Source organism: Panulirus ornatus, chromosome 53, assembly GCF_036320965.1.
Source record: "Panulirus ornatus isolate Po-2019 chromosome 53, ASM3632096v1, whole genome shotgun sequence".
Taxonomy (NCBI): domain Eukaryota; kingdom Metazoa; phylum Arthropoda; class Malacostraca; order Decapoda; family Palinuridae; genus Panulirus; species Panulirus ornatus.
In genome coordinates, this window is record NC_092276.1 from 14,282,662 (window position 1) to 14,303,785 (window position 21,124).

Genomic DNA, 21,124 nt, shown 5'->3' on the forward strand with positions numbered 1-21,124 from the left:
TATTAAAAAAGGGGGTGACTGTACTGTTGACTGGTTGGTAAGGTTATTTAATGTATATATGACTCATGGTGAGGTGCCTGAGGATTGGCTGAATGCGTGCATAGTGCCATTGTACATAGGGCAAAGGGGATAAGAGTGAGTGCTCAAATTACAGAGGTATAAGTTTGTTGAGTATTCCTGGTAAATTATATGGAAGGGTATTGATTGAGAGGGTGAAGGCATGTACAGAGCATCAGGGTTTCAGAAGTGGTAGAGGATGTGTGGATCAGGTGTTTGCTTTGAAGAATGTATGTGAGAAATACTTAGAAAAGCAAATGGATTTGTATGTAGCATTTATGGATCTGAAGAGGGCATATGATAGAGTTGATAGAGATGCTCTGTGGAAGGTATTAAGAATATATGGTGTGGGAAGCAAGTTGTTAGAAGCAGTGAAAAGTTTTTATCGAGGATGTAAGGCATGTGTACGTGTAGGAAGAGAGGAAAGTGATTGGTTCTCAGTGAATGTAGGTTTGCGGCAGGGGTGTGTGATGTCTCCATGGTTGTTTAATTTGTTTATGGATGGGGTTGTTAGGGAGGTGAATGCAAGTTTTGGAAAGAGGGGCAAGTATGAAGTCTGTTGTGGATGAGAGAGCTTGGAAAGTGAGTCAGTTGTTGTTCGCTGATGATACAGCGCTGGTGGCTGATTCATGTGAGAAACTGCAGAAGCTAGTGACTGAGTTTGGTAAAGTGTGTGAAAGAAGAAAGTTAAGAGTAAATGTGAATAAGGGCAAGGTTATTAGGTACAGTAGGGTTGAGGGTCAAGTCAATTGGGAGGTAAGTTTGAATGGAGAAAAACTGGAGGAAGTAAAGTGTTTTAGATATCTGGGAGTGGATCTGGCAGCGGATGGAACCATGGAAGCGGAAGTGGATCATAGGGTGGGGGAGGGGGCGAAAATCCTGGGAGCCTTGAAGAATGTGTGGAAGTCGAGAACATTATCTCGGAAAGCAAAAATGGGTATGTTTGAAGGAATAGTGGTTCCAACAATGTTGTATGGTTGCGAGGCGTGGGCTATGGATAGGGTAGTGTGCAGGAGGGTGGATGTGCTGGAAATGAGATGTTTAAGGACAATGTGTGGTGTGAGGAGGTTTGATCGAGTAAGTAAAGTAAGGGTAAGAGAGATGTGTGGAAATAAAAAGAGCGTGGTTGAGAGAGCAGAAGAGGGTGTTTTGAAATGGTTTGGGCACATGGAGAGAATCAGTGATGAAAGATTGACCAAGAGGATATATGTGTCGGAGGTGGAGGGAACGAGGAGAAGTGGGAGACCAAATTGGAGGTGGAAAGACGGAGTGAAAAAGATTTTGTGTGATCGGGGCCTGAACATGCAGGAAGGTGAAAGGAGGGCAAGGAATAGAGTGAATTGGATCGATGTGGTATACCGGGGTTGACGTGCTGTCAGTGGATTGAATCAGGGCATGTGAAACGTCTGGGGTAAACCATGGAAAGCTGTGTAGGTATGTATATTTGCGTGTGTGGACATATGTATATACATGTGTATGGGGGTGGGTTGGGCCATTTCTTTCGTCTGTTTCCTTGCGCTACCTCGCAAACGCAGGAGACAGCGACAAAGCAAAAAAAAAAAAGAAAAAAAATATATATATTTATGTCAATATAAATAATTTATATATATATATATATATATATATATATATATATATATATATATATATATATATTTTTTTTTTGCTGTCTCCCGCGTTTGCGAGGTAGCGCAAGGAAACAGACGAAAGAAATGGCCCAACCCACCCCCATACACATGTATATACATACGTCCACACATGCAACTTACATACCTACATAGTTTTCCATGGTTTACCCCAGACGCTTCACATGCCTTGATTCAATCCACTGACAGCACGTCAACCCCGGTATACCACATCGCTCCAATTCACTCTATTCCTTGCCCTCCTTTAACCCTCCTGCATGTTCAGGCCCCGATCACACAAAATCTTTTTCACTCCATCTTTCCACCTCCAATTTGGTCTCCCTCTTCTCCTTGTTCCCTCCACCTCCAACACATATATCCTCTTGGTCAATCATTCCTCACTCATTCTCTCCATGTGCCCAAACCATTTCAAAACACCCTCTTCTGCTCTCTCAACCACATTCTTTTTATTTCCACACATATCTCTTACCCTTACATTACTTACTCGATCAAACCACCTCACACAACACATTGTCCTCAAACATCTCATTTCCAGCACATCAACCCTCCTGCACACTACCCTATCCATAGCCCACGCCTCGCAACCATACAACATTGTTGGAACCACTATTCCTTCAAACATACCCATTTTTGCTTTCCGAGATAATGTTCTCGACTTCCACACATTCTTCAAGGCTCCCAGAATTTTCGCCCCCTCCCCCACCCTATGATCCACTTCCGCTTCCATGGTTCCATCCGCTGCCAGATCCACTCCCAGATATCTAAAACACTTCACTTCCTCCAGTTTTTCTCCATTTAAACTCACCTCCCAATTGACTTGACCCTCAACCCTACTGTACCTAATAACCTTGCTCTTATTCACATTTACTCTTAACTTTCTTCTTTCACACACTTTACCAAACTCAGTCAGCAGCTTCTGCAGTTTCTCACATGAATCAGCCACCAGCACTGTATCATCAGCGAACAGCAACTGACTCACTTCCCAAGCTCTCTCATCCCCAACAGACTTCATACTTGCCCCTCTTTCCAAAACTCTTGCATTTACCTCCCTAACAACCCCACACCATATATTCTTAATACCTTCCACAGAGCATCTCTATCAACTCTATCATATGCCTTCTCCAGATTCATAAATGCTACATACAAATCCATTTGCTTTTCTAAGTATTTCTCACATACATTCTTCAAAGCAAACACCTGATCCACATATCCTCTACCACTTCTGAAACCACACTGCTCTTCCCCAATCTGATGCTCTGTACATGCCTTCACCCTCTCAATCAGTACCCTCCCATATAATTTACCAGGAATACTCAACAAACTTATACCTCTGTAATTTGATGTTAATGTGCTGAGAGGTGCAACTGGAGGGATGTCTGATCATTATTTGGTGGAGGATAAGGTGAAGATTTGTATGGGTTTTCAGAAAAGAAGAGTGAATGTTGGGGAGAAGAGGGTGGTGAGAGTAAGTGAGCTTGGGAAGGAGACTTGTGTGAGGAAGTACCAGGAGAGACTGAGTACAGAATGGAAAAAGGTGAGAACAATGGAAGTAAGGGGAGTGGGGGAGGAATGGGATGTATTTAGGGAATCAGTGATGGATTGCGCAAAAGATGCTTGTGGCATGAGAAGAGTGGGAGGTGGGTTGATTAGAAAGGGTAGTGAGTGGTGGGATGAAGAAGTAAGAGTATTAGTGAATGAGAAGAGAGAGGCATTTGGACGATTTTTGCAGGGAAAAAATGCAATTGAGTGGGAGATGTATAAAAGAAAGAGACAGGAGGTCAAGAGAAAGGTGCAAGAGGTGAAAAAAAGGGCAAATGAGAGTTGGGGTGAGAGAGTATCATTAAATTTTAGGGAGAATAAAAAGATGTTCTGGAAGGAGGTAAATAAAGTGCATAAGACAAGGGAGCAAATGGGAACTTCAGTGAAGGGTGCAAATGGGGAGGTGATAACAAGTAGTGGTGATGTGAGAAGGAGATGGAGTGAGTATTTTGAAGGTTTGTTGAATGTGTTTGATGATAGAGTGGCAGATATAGGGTGTTTTGGTCGAGGTGGTGTGCAAAGTGAGAGGGTTAGGGAAAATGATTTGGTAAACAGAGAAGAGGTAGTAAAAGCTTTGCGGAAGATGAAAGCCGGCAAGGCAGCAGGTTTGGATGGTATTGCAGTGGAATTTATTAAAAAAGGGGGTGACTGTATTGTTGACTGGTTGGTAAGGTTATTTAATGTATGTATGACTCATGGTGAGGTGCCTGAGGATTGGCGGAATGCATGCATAGTGCCATTGTACAAAGGCATATATATATATACATATATATATATATATATATATATATATATATATATATATATATATATATATATATATATATATTTATTTTTTTTTTTTTTTCAAACTATTCGCCATTTCCCGCATTAGCGAGGTAGCGTTAAGAACAGAGGACTGGGCCTTTGAGGGAATATCCTCACCTGACCCCCTTCTCTCTTCCTTCTTTTGGAAAAAAAAAAAGAAAAAAAGAAAAACGAGAGGGGAGGATTTCCAGCCCCCCGCTCCCTTCCCTTTTAGTCGCCTTCTACGACACGCAGGGAATACGTGGGAAGTATTCTTTCTCCCCTATCCCCAGGGATAGATATATATATATATATATATATATATATATATATATATATATATATATATATATATATGTATTTTTTTTTTTTTTTTTTTTGCTTTGTCGCTGTCTCCCGCGTTTGCGAGGTAGCGCAAGGAAACAGACGAAAGAAATGGCCTAACCCACCCCATACACATGTATATACATACGTCCACACACGCAAATATACATACCTACACAGCTTTCCATGGTTTACCCCAGACGCTTCACATGCCTTGATTCAATCAAATGACAGCACGTCAACCCCGGTATACCACATCGCTCCAATTCACTCTATTTCTTGCCCTCCTTTCACCCTCCTGCATGTTCAGGCCCCGATCACACAAAATCTTTTTCACTCCATCTTTCCACCTCCAATTTGGTCTCCCTCTTCTCCTCGTTCCCTCCACCTCCGACACATATATCCTCTTGGTCAATCTTTCCTCACTCATTCTCTCCATGGGCCCAAACCATTTCAAAACACCCTCTTCTCCTCTCTCAACCACGCTCTTTTTATTTCCACACATCTCTCTTACCCTTACGTTACTTACTCGATCAAACCACCTCACACAACACATTGTCCTCAAACATCTCATTTCCAGCACATCCATCCTCCTGCGCACAACTCTATCCATAGCCCACGCCTCGCAACCATACAACATTGTTGGAACCACCATTCCTTCAAACATACCCATTTTTGCTTTCCGAGATAATGTTCTCGACTTCCACACATTCTTCAAGGCTCCCAGAATTTTCGCCCCCTCCCCCACCCTATGATCCACTTCCGCTTCCATGGTTCCATCCGCTGCCAGATCCACTCCCAGATATCTAAAACATTTCACTTCCTCCAGTTTTTCTCCATTTAAACTCACCTCCCAATTGACTTGACCCTCAACCCTACTGTACCTAATAACCTTGCTCTTATTCACATTTACTCTTAACTTTCTTCTTTCCCACACTTTACCAAACTCAGTCAGCAGCTTCTGCAGTTTCTCACATGAATCAGCCACCAGCGCTGTATCATCAGCGAACAGCAACTGACTCACTTCCCAAGCTCTCTCATCCCCAACAGACTTCATACTTGCCCCTCTTTCCAAAACTCTTGCATTCTCCTCCCTAACAACCCCATCCATAAACAAATTAAACAACTATGGAGACATCACACACCCCTGCCGCAAACCTACATTCACTGAGAACCAATCACTTTCCTCTCTTCCTACAAGTACACATGCCTTACATCCTCGATAAAAACTTTTCACTGCTTCTCCAGATCCATAAATGCTACATACAAATCCATTTGCTTTTCTAAGTATTTCTCACATACATTCTTCAAAGCAAACACCTGATCCACACATCCTCTACCACTTCTGAAACCACACTGCTCTTCCCCAATCTGATGCTCTGTACATGCCTTCACCCTCTCAATCAATGCCCTCCCATATAATTTACCAGGAATACTCAACAAACTTATACCTCTGTAATTTGAGCACTCACTCTAATCCCCTTTGCCTTTGTACAATGGCACTATGCACGCATTCTGCCAATCCTCAAGCACCTCACCATGAGTCATACATACATTAAATAACCTTACCAACCAGTCAACAATACAGTCACCCCCTTTTTTAATAAATTCCACTGCAATACCATCCAAACCCGCTGCCTTGCCGGCTTTCATCTTCCGCAAAGCTTTTACTACCTCTTCTCTGTTTACCAAATCATTTTCCCTAACCCTCTCACTTTGCACACCACCTCGACCAAAACACCCTATATCTGCCACTCTATCATCAAACACATTCAACAAACCTTCAAAATACTCACTCCATCTCCTTCTCACATCACCACTACTTGTTATCACCTCTCCATTTGCGCCCTTCACTGAAGTTCCCATTTGCTCCCTTGTCTTACGCACTTTATTTACCTCCTTCCAGAACATCTTTTTATTCTCCCTAAAATTTAATGATACTCTCTCACCCCAACTCTCATTTGCCCTTTTTTCACCTCTTGCACCTTTCTCTTGACCTCCTGTCTCTTTCTTTTATACGTCTCCCACTCAATTGCATTTTTTCCCTGCAAAAATCATCCAAATGCCTCTCTCTTCTCTTTCACTAATACTCTTACTTCTTCATCCCACCACTCACTACCCTTTCTAATCAACCCATCTCCCACTCTTCTCATGCCACAAGCATCTTTTGCGCAATCCATCACTGATTCCCTAAATACATCCCATTCCTCACCCACTCCCCTTACTTCCATTGTTCTCACCTTTTTCCATTCTGTACTCTGTCTCTCCTGGTACTTCCTCACACAAGTCTCCTTCCCAAGCTCACTTACTCTCACCACCCTCTTCACCCCAACATTCACTCTTCTTTTCTGAAAACCCATACAAATCTTCACCTTAGCCTCCACAAGATAATGATCAGACATCCCTCCAGTTGCACCTCTCAGCACATTAACATCCAAAAGTCTCTCTTTTGCGCGCCTGTCAATTAACACGTAATCCAATAACGCTCTCAGGACATCTCTCCTACTTACATAAGTATACTTATGTATATCTCCCTTTTTAAACCAGGTATTCCCAATCATCAGTCCTTTTTCAGCACATAAATCTACAAGCTCTTCACCATTTCCATTTACAACACTGAACACCCCATGTATACCAATTATTCCCTCAACTGCCACATTACTAACCCTTGCATTCAAATCACCCATCACTATAACCTGGTCTTATGCATCAAAACCACTAACACACTCATTCAGCTGCTCCCAAAACACTTGCCTCTCATGATCTTTCTTCTCATGCCCAGGTGCATATGCACCAATAATCACCCATCTCTCTCCATCAACTTTCAGTTTTACCCATATTAATCGAGAATTTACTTTCTTACATTCTATCACATACTCCCACAACTCCTGTTTCAGGAGTACTGCTACTCCTTCCCTTGCTCTTGTCCTCTCACTAACCCCTGACTTTACTCCCAAAACATTCCCAAACCACTCTTCCCCATTACCCTTGAGCTTCGTTTCACTCAGAGCCAAAACATCCAGGTTCCTTTCCTCAAACATACTACCTATCTCTCCTTTTTTCACATCTTGGTTACATCCACACACATTTAGGCACCCCAATCTGAGCCTTCGAGGAGGATGAGCACTCCCTGCGTGACTCCTTCTTCTGTTTCCCATTTTTAGAAAGTTAAAAAAAATACAAGGAGGGGAGGATTTCTGGCCCCCCGCTCCCGTCCCCTCTAGTCGCTTTCTACGACACGCGAGGAGTGCGTGGGAAGTATTCTTTCACCCCTATCCCCAGGGATAATGTACATATATATATACATATACACACACATACACACACACACACGCACATATACACACACACACACATACATATATATACATATGAAAAATGTAAGAAACAATTTAGAAAACTGAAACTTCTAGCTTGAAATGAAATGAAAAAATGAATGTCACATAATGGTTCAACCTCTGGCTATGGAAAAAGGAAATGTTTAATTTATTTACAGAAACGTCAATAGTAGTTCTCATCAATTTAACCACTGTATCAATAAGCTTCAAATGTCTAAGCTACATTTTTTCTAATTTCACTATTTTCTTGTCAAAGCACCATGTATGAAAACTATCACTCCAGTAACACAACTATAAACATTTACTTCCCCTTTAAAAAAGTTCTGGGGAAGTCTGTCTCGATACACTGCGGGACACTCTACCACCTGGCGAGGTTTGTGTTGCAATGGTTCTTGATTCACAAACGTAGTAGCATCACTGGTGGGCCAAGGTAGTTCCGTTGGCGAAGAGGAGCTCATGAAACATGTCGGAAAGCATGCTACCTCGCAAACGCGGGAGACAGCGGCAAAAAAAAAAAAAAAAAAAAAAAAAAAAAAAAAATATATATATATATATATATATATATATATATATATATATATATATATATATATTAATTTTATTTCATTTTACTTTGTCACTGTCTCACACATTAGTGAGGTAGCGCAAGGAAACAGACGAAAGAATGGCCCAACCCATCCACATACGCATGTACATACATACACATCCACACAAGCAAATATACATACCTATACATCTCAACGTATACATATATATACACACACAGACATATACATATATACACATGTACATAATTCATAGTCTGCCTTTATTCATTCCCATTGCCGCCCCGCCACACATGAAATAACAACCCCCTCCCCCCACAGGTGCGCGAGGTAGTGCTAGGAAAAGACAAGGCCACATTTGTTCACACTCTGTCTCTAGCTGTCATGTAATAATGCACCGAAACCACAGCCCCACAGAACTTTCCATGGTTTACCCCAGACGCTTCACATGCCCTGGTTCAATCCATTCACAGCAAGTCGACCCCGGTATACCACACTGTTCCAATTCACTCTATTCCTTTCATGCCTTTCACCCTCCTGCATGTTCAGGCCCCGATCACTCAAAATCTTTTTCACTCCATCTTTCCACCTCCAATTTGATCTCCCACTTCTCCTCGTTCCCTCCACCTCTGACACATATATCCTCTTGGTCAATCTTTCCTCACTCATTCTCTCATTGTGACCAAACCATTTCAAAACACCCTCTTCTGCTCTCTCAACCACACTCTTTTTATTACCACACATCTCTCTTACCCTATTATTACTTACTCGATCAAACCACCTCACACCACATTTTGTCCTCAAACATCTCATTTCCAGCACATCCACCCTCCTCCATACAACTCTACCTATAGTCCATGCCTTGCAACCATATAACATCGTTGGAACCACTATTCCTTCAAACATACCCATTTTTGCTTTCTGAGATAATGTTCTCGACTTCCACACATTCTTCAACGCTCCCAGAACTTTTGCCCCCTCCCCCACCCTATGATTCACTTCCGCTTCCATGGTTCCATCTACTGCCAAATCTACTCCCAGATATCTAAAACACTTCACTTCCTCCAGTTTTTCTCCATTCAAAGTTACCTCCCAACTGATTTGTCCCTCAACCCTACTGTACGTAATGACCTTGCTCTTATTCACATTTACTCTCAGTTTTCTTCTTTCACACACCTTTATCCATTCCTGGCACCTCCTTGCCTCATAGCATTGCCAACCCCTACATCAGTGGGTAGCACCAGGAAGCATATGAAGAAAGACCACATCTGCTTACATTCATTCTCTAGCTCCCTATCCACATCCAGGCCCCAAAGTCCTTTCCGTGGGTTACCCCAGATATTTCACATGCCCTGGTTCAGTCCAGTGACAGCACGTCGACCCCAGTTTAACCCTTTATGAGCACAGGCTATAAATGAGAATGTACATGAAATGTTTGAGGACATTACGAGGTGGGAGTAGGGTTGACTAAGTAAGTAATGAGTGGGATGGAAATGTGAAGATTATGGTTCAGGAAGATGAGGAGGGTTTGATAAAATGTTTAAAATGCATTAGGAGAGGTTAATGAAGAGGACTTATGTGTCAGAAGTGGGGGAGTCAAAAACAAGGGGAAGACCAAAATGGAGATGGAAGGATGGAGCGAACATGATTTTGGGTGCTCAAGGCCAGATCATGCAGGAGGGTTAAAGGTACTCATGGGATAGTATGATTTGGAGCAATGTGGTATAAAGGGGGCAATGTCCTGTCAATGGACTGAACCAGGGTATATGAAGCAGCCAGGAGATATCACAGAAAGGTATGTAGGTCCTTTTTGTAAACAGGGGAATGTGGTTTCAGTGTATTACACATGAATGCTAGTGACAGGATGTAAGCAAGCAAGCCCTTCTTCTATGTCTGTTCTTGCTGATGAAGGAATGAGCAAACGTAAAAAAAAGAATGAAAGAAGCTGCTGGCTACTATTGTGCATTTATAGTCCTTTAATGGGATACAGTACTATGATAGAGGCACCATTAATTTCTTTTAACATATATAGATAATCAAGGATCATAAATTTCTTTGAACAGAACTGGATAGTCATGTTCATTAAACATTTCTGGTAACTCATACATTTTGGTATTATGCAATGAGGAATAATTTTTGTAAATAAAGTAAGAATTGTACATGCTGCTGGCTTCTTAGATGACAACTCACTAACTAACATCTTCCAAGAGAATACAAATACTGAAAAACCTAAGCACAACAATACACAGTTACTATGTCCTTACTTTTTCTTGTTGGGGATGCCCTTGGCTTCCATAATCCAGATTTTGAGGGTGTTTTCCGTTCGCCTTGTTTCATCTTGGTTCTGATGACCTCTGGAACTGGAAAAAGTCATCTCAAACTTTGGTAATTAAACAATATATAATGAAGCTCTAAACCTTTATTTTACAGTCAAATACAGAACAATATGAGACAAAAATTCTAATTCTCAACTTAAACCTCATATTTTTCTTACAGGTTGTAAATACTGTTACTTTAGTCAGAACTTGAAACAGGTAACTGATATGAGCTCTAGCAAAGGTGTTTGGTAAGAATTCAGGCAAGATCCTGAGGTTTTCGGAACATGCAACTTCTTGGAGCCGAGACAATAAATATGGTAGAGTTGGAACCTCAGGTGGGTCAGATGCCTATGACTAGGGTGACAGGCTGGAACCTTATGGGAGGACACAGAGGCAGATATATACACCAGAGGCATGGGGAAGGAACACTGGAAATGGGATTGTTGGGACATAGTGCTGAGGTTTGGAGCTTACACTTTTCTCAAGTGCCTTAGGTAGGAACATGAGCCAGAGGTGTAAGGTATGAAAAACAACTAAATATAATGTGGAACGTACATTTGGGCAGGTGCATGGAATGAGAGCATGAAGCTTGCCTATATGAATGAAATGTGGGACAGCAGGCTGGGGTAAGGTAAGGAGATCTCTGTATGGAAATGGGTCAAGGATTCACAACAAGGCTGTGGGGCAAGTTTGAGATGCAGAGCCATGAAATATGAGGCAAGGCATGAGGCATGTATGAACTTACCGGTAATGAAGAGGGGAACAGAGTGCATCGCGGTCGGTTGGGTAGGCTGGAGACTGGATGTTATCATGGGAGTGAGACCTACCCAGGGGTAAGCTGCCATCGCTACTATCGATTGTGCTGTAAAGAAATATAAACTATATTACATGACACTGTTTGGATATCCTTTAATACACATCAATAAATTATTGATAAGTAAATCTCTGTTTTTACAAAGGAGTTGAGGTCATAAATTTGCAGCAACATTTTTATATGCAGTGTGGTATGTTTATGAAGGATGTACTACACCTGAATTAAGAGGTAGACATGCATTTTGCTTGGCTCCTTTGTGAGTCTACATGTGCTTTTACAAAAAAAAATTGAATATATTGAGTATATTGAGTATATTGCTGAAAATAGCAAAAGAAACCCCTAAGGAGTTTTACATTTATGTAAGAAGCAAAGAGTTTGTTACCCAATCAACTGGTCCATTAATTACGATACTGATAACTAGAATGAATACAATGAAACCATGGCAAAAATCTTATATGACTTTTTTTGCATCTGTACTTTCCATCAAAGATACCACCCATGCGCAGTGCAGTGTTGAACTACCAAGATGATTCCTGGGCTGAGAAACAAATCTTGGAAGAGCTGATTAAAAGACTTCAATCTATTTAGCTTCAAAAAGAAAAGGTTAAGAGATGATTTTATATAAGTATTCAAGATTATTAGAAGCTTTGATAATCTTGATCTATCAAGTTACTTTACACTTGATTTGTCTGATTTCACTCATAGTAACGGATACAAACTTGTGGGCAAACATTTTACCTCCGTTGAGGTGAAGTTCCTTCAACAAGATTATTAACAGAAGGAAAGATTTGCCAATTAGAGTGGGTGAAAGTGATCTAAGAACAGATATTATAAAAATTTAAGAAAAGATATCATAAAGATTTAACTTCAAGTCCATGACTTTAAATTTGCATGTTATTATCTTTGAATTATCTGTGTACCTTCTAACCTTTACTTCACTGATTTGTGTTTCTGTTATCTTTCACTATCACAAACAGTCTTGAAAGGATTTAATGGTCTGTTGTCATTTGAATTCCTTTGTATTCTTCTGTATAAACACACTGTAACTAAAGAATAACTTAAGGTGTAATCTCAAGAGTAACATTAAAGAAACTTCGTATATGTATGATCAGCATTAAGAACACTGATGTACATAAAGTCAAGCATGAATCCCAATTTAAAATTTTTTCAGTCTCTTATATTCTGATATGAACAGATGGAGGAAGATGTACAAACCCCAATTACAAAACATAAAAATGGGTAAACCACAATGTATACATAAAATTACGATGAACACACACACACACACACACACACACAGACAAAAAAATGCATAAACAAAACTCCCACAGTAAATATTCATTTAAGAACTGGCAATTTAATCTCCCCCGAAAAGAAAAAATCCTTTTACAACATGTTCTGCAGGAAATAAGGATTGTATTTAAGGAGAATGGGTTTGGCATCAACTCATTATACATTCCCATGGACCCTCCCATGGACTTGTTATCAGAGAGGACTGACTGTCCACAGTGGGGTGAGACTGCCCACAAGGTTAGCTGCATCACCTAAGATGGTCAAACATTGGAGGCACTGAACACACAAAGTGACGATGATATAAACAGTGGCTGCTGATGGGCTGTCTTCTTGATTAACTTTTTTTAATGACTCATGGATCAGAACCAAGGTTGGTGAGATGAGCTGGAGAGGTCATTCCAGAGTGTTTGGAGAGAAGAGACTGGAATGCTGGGAGGTGAGGCTAAGATGAAGCTAAGCTGTATGGGGGAAAGGGAAGGTTAACATTGGGTGAGGCTGGGGTGTGTGGGAATTGCCTAAAGTCCATAATGGAACTATAGTAAAGTACAATTCTTAATTTCATAACCCCAAGCCCCTTTTACAGGACTACCTCAGCTTTAAGGCTGTGCTACAATCAGTGGCAGGGAAATGACATACTCCACTGGAATGATTAAATCACTAACAAAATTGTACTCCTTTTCATTCATTGACCATGATAGAAGCTACCCAGAGGTGCCTCTTCTCTCATGGTGCAACCACAAGAAGCCAGAGTCTGGAGAAACCTATCTATCTAACTATATCTCTAATGACCATTCCCTCTGGAAATTCACTAAAGGGGGTGGCCTTGGCAAAAGTCTCACCCTTAACAGGCCAATGGTAGAGGGCAGCTCTAGTCAAGTATTTTCAGAGGATCCTACCTAATGTTCCTATAACTTCTTCTACCTAATGTTCCTGTCTAATGTTCTAACCCATTACTTCAACCTAATGCTCTTAGCTAATGCTCCTACCAACTACTATCTAATGTTCCTTTCTAATATTCTTACCTACTATTTCTATCTATCACATATTCTTACCTACTATTTCTACCTATTACTCCTACCACTTTGCCAAAAGGCAATAGCTGAGATATAGCACTCACTGCAGGAAAGTCTAGAGTCACAAAGAATGTGTGACAAGGAGAGACTATGTACATGGACAGAATGCCAGCAGTCCACGAGGGTGAGGCAGAAAGAAAAGGAGTGCAACTCGAAAACTACTGAAGTGCTGACTCGTACATATAATGTATGGATGTAATATACATATACTGTATAAATAAGAGTTACAATGACTCCATCTGCTTGAGGCTACACCACAAAAGAAGTCGGCTATAGCAAAGCAGTATTGTCAGTTGATGAAACAGAGTAGACTCAACAAAGTGCTTCTTGTTTCAAGGGAATCCATCCCTGCTAATGAATGCAGCACAGTCTTGTAGCTGCAGAAGTCCCCAGAAAGCTTCAGAAAGGGGGCCTAGGGTATACAGAGATGCTCTGTGGATGGTTTTACAATCATATGTTGTGGGAGAAAAACTGCTGCAAGCAGTGAAGAGTTTTTGTCAAAAAAAGACATGTGCAAGTAGGAAGAGAGGAGGGTGAGAGTTGGTCTACATCCACAATGTGTGATGTCATTGTAGCTATTTACTTTGTTTATGGATGGAAGGGTGAGAGAGAGGAATGCAAGGGTCTTGGAGAAAGGAGCGTACATGCAGTCCGCAGTATGGGCCTGAGTGGAAAGTCAGATGCTGATAAGATGGTGCTATTGGCAGATGTAAGTAAGAAACTGCAGAAGCTGGTGCTTGAATCTGGGGGTGTGTGTGAAAGGAGAAACATTAGAGTAAATATGAACATAAAACTAGATATGAATAAAAACAAAAATTATTAGGTTTAGCATGGAAGAGGGACAGGTAACTTGGGGTGTGAGTTTGAAGGGAGAGAAATTGCAGAAAGTGGAGAGTTTTAGATACCTGGGAATGGATATGGCAGAAAATGAAACCATGAGAATCAAAGATAACCACAGGGAAGGTGAGGAAGTAAAGTCAAAGGCACATTTACTAATTTGTGGAAACGGAGGTCAATGTCTTTAAGGGCAAAGACTGGCATGTTTGTACGGATGTAAGACATGGGCCCTAAGCAAAAATGAAAAGACAAGGAAGGATCTATTGGAAATGAAACGTTTGAGGACTATGTGGAGTAAGGAGGGTAGACTGACTAAGAAATGATGGGATAAGAGAGATGTATGAAAGAGAAGTATGTTGTGCTGAAATGGTTTGGACATATGGAGAGGATGATTAAGTAGGTATATAATAAACAGAGGGAACTAGGAAAATGGGGAAACAAAGTAAGAGGTGGAAGGATGGCATGAAAGATACATTAAAAGTTCAAGGCCTGAACATGTGAGGTGTGAAACATGCAAGGGATAGAGCAATCTTGAGCAATGTGGTATAAAAGGAATGATGTGCTGTAACTGGGCTAAAACAGGGGATATGAATCAAAAGATGGCAAAAGAGAGTTGGGGTGAGGAAGTGTCAGTAAACTTTGGAGGAAAATAATATGTTTTGGAAGGAGGTAAATAATGTGCAACAAACAAGAGAACAAATGGGAGCATCAGTATGGGGAAAAAAAGGGAAATAGTAATGCATAATGATGAATTGATGTGATGAAGTGAGTATCTTAAAGGACTGTTGAATGTGTATGATGATGAGAGTGACATGTGGGGTGTTGGGTTGTTTGGGTCTGTGTGGTATGCAAATGCAAAGTAAGGGAGACATGGAGAGTAGTTGTGTGGAGAGAGAAGAGGTGGTGAAAGTCTTGCATAAGGTGAAATGTGGCAAGACTACTAGAGTGGATGGTACTGCAAGTGAATCTCTTAATACAGGGGGTGACTGTGTCGTTGATTGCATGTGGAATGCATGTATAGTGTCACTGTACAAAGGCAAGAGTGATAAAGGAGAGTTCAAACAAAATAGGTATAAGCTTGTTTTGCCTGGTAAGCTGTAAAGGAGAGTGGTGATTTGAGGTTGGAAGCATATATAGAGAATAAGACTGGGAAGAAGCATTGTGGTTTTGAATGTGGTAGATGTGTGGATCAGGTGTTTGCTTTAAAGAATAATTGTGAAAAACACTCAAGAGAAACAGAAAAATTTGCATGAGGCATTTTTCAATCTGGAGAAAGCATATGATAGGGGTTGGTAGAGATGCATTTTGAAGGGTATTAATGATATATGGTGTGAGTGGAATGTTGTTAGAAGCAGTGAGAACTTATTATAAAGGGTGTAAGGAATGGGTACGAATATGAAGAAAGGAGAGTGACTGGTTCCAGGTGAAGGTTGGTTTGAAGCAGGGATGTGGGATGTCTCCAAAGCTGTTTAATTAGTCTATGGATGGGGTGGCTAGAAAGGTAAATGCAAGAGTCTGTAGGGGATTGGGGGGCCTTGGCAAGGGAGTCAGTTGTTGTTTGCTGATGATGCAGCACTAATGACAGTTTATGAATGAGGTATGAGGGAGGTAAATGTGCATCTTGGAGATAGCAACAAGTATGCATTCTATAGGGGATGATAGGGCCTGAGAAAAGAGTCAGTTGTTTGCTGATGATGACAGTACTGGTGGCAGATTTGAGTGAGAAACTGCTGAAGCTGGTGAATGAGTTTGGAAGAGTATGAGAAAGAAGATTATAAATGTGAATAAAAGCAAGGTTATTAGGTTTAGCAGGGTTGAGGGTCAGGTTAGTTGGGGTCTGAGTTTGAATGGATATAAACTGGAGGAAGTGAAGAGCTTTAGATACCTGGGAGTGGACAAGGCAGTGAATGGAACCATTTCAGTGAATGGAACCATTTCAACAGAAGTGAGCAATAGGGTTGGCAAGGAAGTGAAGGTTCTGGGAGCACTGAAGAATGTGTGGAAAGAGAGCTTGTTGTCTGGGAGGATAAAAATGGGTATGTTTGAGGGTACAGTAGTTCCAACAATGTCATATGGATGCGAGGCATGGGCTTTAGATGAGGATGTGCTGATGAAGGTAGAAGTGCTGGAAATGAAAGCTTTGAAAACAATATGTGGTGTAAGGTGGTTTGATCAAGTAAGTAATAAAAGGGTAAGAGAGATATGTCATAATAATAAGAATGTGGTTCAGAGAGTTGAAGAAGGTGTGCAGAAATGGTTATACATATGGAAAGAATAAATGAGGAGAGGTTAACAAAGAGGATATATGTGTTAGAAGTGGAGGGATCAAGGGGAAGGGGTAAACCAAACTGGAGATGAAAGGATGGATTTAAAAGATTTTTAATAATCAGGGCCTGAACATGCAGGAGGGTGAAACGCAAGCACAAGACAGTAAATCAGACCAATGTGGTATACAAGGTTTGATATGCTGTCAATGGACTGAACCAGGGCTTGTGAAGCAGTCAGGGTAGACCATGGAAAGGTGTGTGGGCCCAGTTGTGGAGGTTGCTGTGCATTGCTCATAACAGCTAGATATTGGATGCGAGTAACTGCTGCCTCTTTGTCTGTTCCTGGTGCTACCTTGCTAACACAGGAAACGGCAACCAAGTATGGAATGTATTAGTTGTGAGATGGGCCAACCACAGTATTAGAAGAGACAGCCCTGTTGTGGCTGGCTATTGCTTAAGCAGTCATTTGGGTACCAGTTGTGCATAGTTACACTAGGCAGTTTAAGCATTACAAATATCAGAAGCAGTGTCCATAAACATGTTATCAAGGAAAAGAACAATTAATGAAGTGTGTCAGGTGGTATTGGAAAACTGAAATATCTTGACTTTTTGTTGAGTGGAAAACAAACATGTTTGATTTGTAAGCAACAAGTAGCTGTTGCCAAAGATTACAATGTCTGAAAGGATCATTACACTAACCATACTCTAAAGTATAGTAAAATATAGTGACAAGTTACATAATGGGTAATGGAGAAATTGTATATTGATTGGGCACAAGCTGTGTTTGGCTGCAGATGGAGCACCACAAGTGGAGAGCATTAATTAAAGGAAAAACTTGTTGTGAACCCAAACCTTTAATTTCATAGTTTGCAATGATTATATATATGGAGAAATGTTGTGTAGTAAAATATCAAAGATGGCAAATAAGAACCCACACAGACTGCCACATCACAGAGATATTCACTGGTTAAGTTAGAGCTGTATTGAAGTGATACAATAAATTGTGCGCCAAAAGACAATGATTGGGTTCAAGATCAAGCTTTCATGGGGGATATTACAGAGCACTAAAATTACCTAACACAAAGATGCAAGAACACAAGAAATTGGTAACAGAATTTTATGACTGCATTAGCACCTTTAAAATGAAACTGCAGATTTTTGAAAGGCAACTTGCAGAGTAATCTTTCATAGTTTCCAACCTTAAAGTCCCTGCAAAATACACCAGAGATTCACGTTTATACCAGCACAAAAAAGTACTACAGCAAGATTTCCAAGCTAAGGAATGAGTTGCAAGAAAGATTTGCTGATTTGAAATACCTTAAGAAAGAACTTTAAATTTTTCAGAACCAATTCTCTGTCAGTGTTAATGATACACAAGAACATCTTCAGCTAGAAATAACTGAACTACTGTGTTATTCTGTCTTGAGGAACAAGGAATCTACTGCTGATGTTGGCACATTTTGTTAATGTGTGGGGCCAAATCATCCCAGGGTTATCTGTATTGCCTAAGGGGTTATTTCCATGTTCATAAGTACATACGTTTGTGAACAGCTCTTTTCTGTAATGAACAGCAACAAGTCTCGGCTTCATTCTCAACTTACTAATGTGCACCTTAATTAAATGTAAATAAAAATCAAAGTATATGATACACTTGCAATAACTACTATTAACATAGTCACAAACACAAATATCTTAACCTAAGTGTGATTAAGATTAACTTTATTTTAAGACAACCGATCTGTCCTAATGGTTAAAAGCCCAAAAACAAATAACATAGCACAAGCATTTTTTTTTTTTGAGAGAGAGAGGGAGAGACAGAGCTTCATGCTCATTCTTGGGCATGGGACTTGTCCTTCCTTATCTAAATCAGACTCAGACCCTATCAATAGCCACTAATGCCTCTAGTCCTGTTCCTGTATCTACTTCCCTTTTCATTTTGATGTACTACTCCAAAAAATGAAGTGCTCATATACAGCATACCATCATATTAAATCCAACCAGCCATCGCAAATAAGTGTGACACCCCTGTTCTAGGATTCTCCAGGTATAAATGATAATATATCTTATGTCTGTGCTCCAGGAAGTATAGCCTTAAAGATTTCTGTCATTCCCAGTAATTTAGTTCCTTTACTACATTAATATGGGTTATAAAAGATCTCTGGACACTTTCTACATTTGCAATTTTGCCCACCTTGGGGAAATTAACAAAATTTATCACAAGGGAAATGCAAAATTAAACTGGGACATGTATAACACTGTAATTAACTGGGGTATGCATAATAACTGATGGGGAGATGTATAATACCTGTATGGGAGGTGAAGAACAGTTTGTTATACAGTGGTGATGTGCAATGACTGTAAAAGATACCCCTACCTATTCCACCTCCAGACAAACTTGGCCTTCCCAACCTCCCACACTTATCTCCCGATTATCAAAACATACAATTAAACTTATAATGTTCATGGAGGAGAACATTAGTTCCACTGATATATTTACCTTCGACCAATCAGACATACTAATGTCCCTTTGTCTTTTTGTCAGGGAAGAGAAAAAAGGACAATTTTCTTTTGGGAAGAAATAAAAGTACATCTTTGTTCCACAAAAAGCTATGGGAAAAAATGAGCCTCCAATGCTAATGTAAGGATTCAAGCTTGGTACCTGACTGATCTGTGGTGGAAGACTAGCCTTCCAAGCTACTGAAATGATGTTTAATAATTAACAGACAAATGTTCATCGTGTGATAACAATCTCTTAAAATTTACATTTGATGTTATAAACATCACTACATTTACAAATGAATACTTATCTACATACTTTTATTTACAAATGGCTATTAATCTATGTCTACTACTTATATCTACTTACACACAACACTCCATTAACAAACAAGTATTTACCTATGTTAAACCACTTACAAATGGCTGCATAAACACTCAGTAATGCCTTCTTACATGTCACCTCATTTACTAAAACAAAGGGATGAGAAAGCTGTATGAAAGGATCTACTAAAACTATGAAATCCTTAGCTCACCTCTCTCCATTTTTGGCCACTTTCTCAGCCTTGAAAGTTGTTTTGGCTGAGGTCTTCACACCCTTGAATTTGGAGAAAATATTCTGGAAAGAAAAAATAACTGCATCACACAAGAGCATTTAAAAGCTGATATGATAAATATGGGACACAATACCTTGTTCATCTCTTTACTAACTACTACACACAGATCTATTTAGTCATTCAGTACAGTCACTTCTTTTATCCAGTTCACTCAGAATGCAAATGAGGTCTACTCCATTCCAGTGTGTGCGTGTGTGCTTAAACAATGTTTCACTTTGTGGTGTTTTAATGTATATGCTTCCAGGAAATACTACTCTCCCACATGCATTTATGAATTTCTTTACATCATAATCCCAAACCAACTTGGGTTGGTAATGTTGCTGAGCCTCTGAAGGGTAGCAGGGGAGCTAGATCCAAAGCTCCTTGTTGCTTCAGGAAAGGTTGTGAAAGCTTTTAGGTGAGGTGAGGATGTGAAAGGTTATATATCATGTGGAATCTCTTAGTACATGGATTTGCAAGAATTTATCTTTCCACAGGTTATTTGGAGTCCCCTGTCTCATTCACGGAAGTGTATTTTTTCTACGATGAAGGAGGGGGGGGGTGTAACTGCCCCTCTGCTCATGTGCCTGACCCCAAGTTATTCAAATTTAGAAGTCACTACAGGGATACACATTCAGCTGGAATCTCTGTGTATATCAATAACTACTTAAAGTTTGCAGACTGCAGTATCATATACAAAAGTGAATGCCAGTATATATCAGGTGTACAGAGTACTTGTATATCAAATATGCAGTATCTTTCAGGACTATTTAAAGAATTTCTCACTAGTTGCTTTTTGAGAATTGCCCTCTCCCCCATTACATGTGAAAATGCACTGGCTCAGCAGAATTACATCAAACACCCCAGTGGATGCTAACAACAAAGACACTGGTCAGCATGGGCAAGCATGAGGTTGGACCTATACCCAACCCAGGTGTTTATCTTTCCCTTGGGGCTGTTCAATAAATGGATACCTAGCTTAGGCTGGGGAGTGTGCACGTGTGCATACAGATATAGGGCAGAGCAACATGTAAAACTCTCCTTAAAACACAAATAGTAATCACACACCACTCTCCTGAGGCAGTGTTAGTCAGAGTGGAAGAAGAGTTGCTTGCTACTGGTAGTGGTAATGTCATTCAAGAGATTGGGTCCCATGAGCATAAATCTCCCTCTGTATGGTAAAAATAGGTAATCA

The 21,124-nt window shown here is 40.3% G+C and overlaps 1 protein-coding gene across 4 annotated transcripts in view; it reads right to left on the reverse strand.

The window, feature by feature from the left end:
* Positions 1–21,124, reverse strand: part of LOC139765257 (uncharacterized) — a 951,164-nt gene that overhangs the window by 42,259 nt on the left and 887,781 nt on the right. For all 4 annotated transcript variants that reach the window (XR_011716625.1, XM_071692594.1, XM_071692593.1 and 1 more), the window contains exons 6-8: positions 19,870–19,952; positions 11,299–11,415; positions 10,500–10,595 (exon numbers count right to left, since the gene is read on the reverse strand). Coding sequence is in view for 3 of the 4 variants with exons in the window: in XM_071692594.1 (XP_071548695.1) it covers positions 10,500–10,595; positions 11,299–11,415; positions 19,870–19,952 (296 nt within the window). In the remaining variant the exon portion in view is untranslated. The remainder of the gene's footprint in view (positions 1–10,499; positions 10,596–11,298; positions 11,416–19,869; positions 19,953–21,124) is intronic.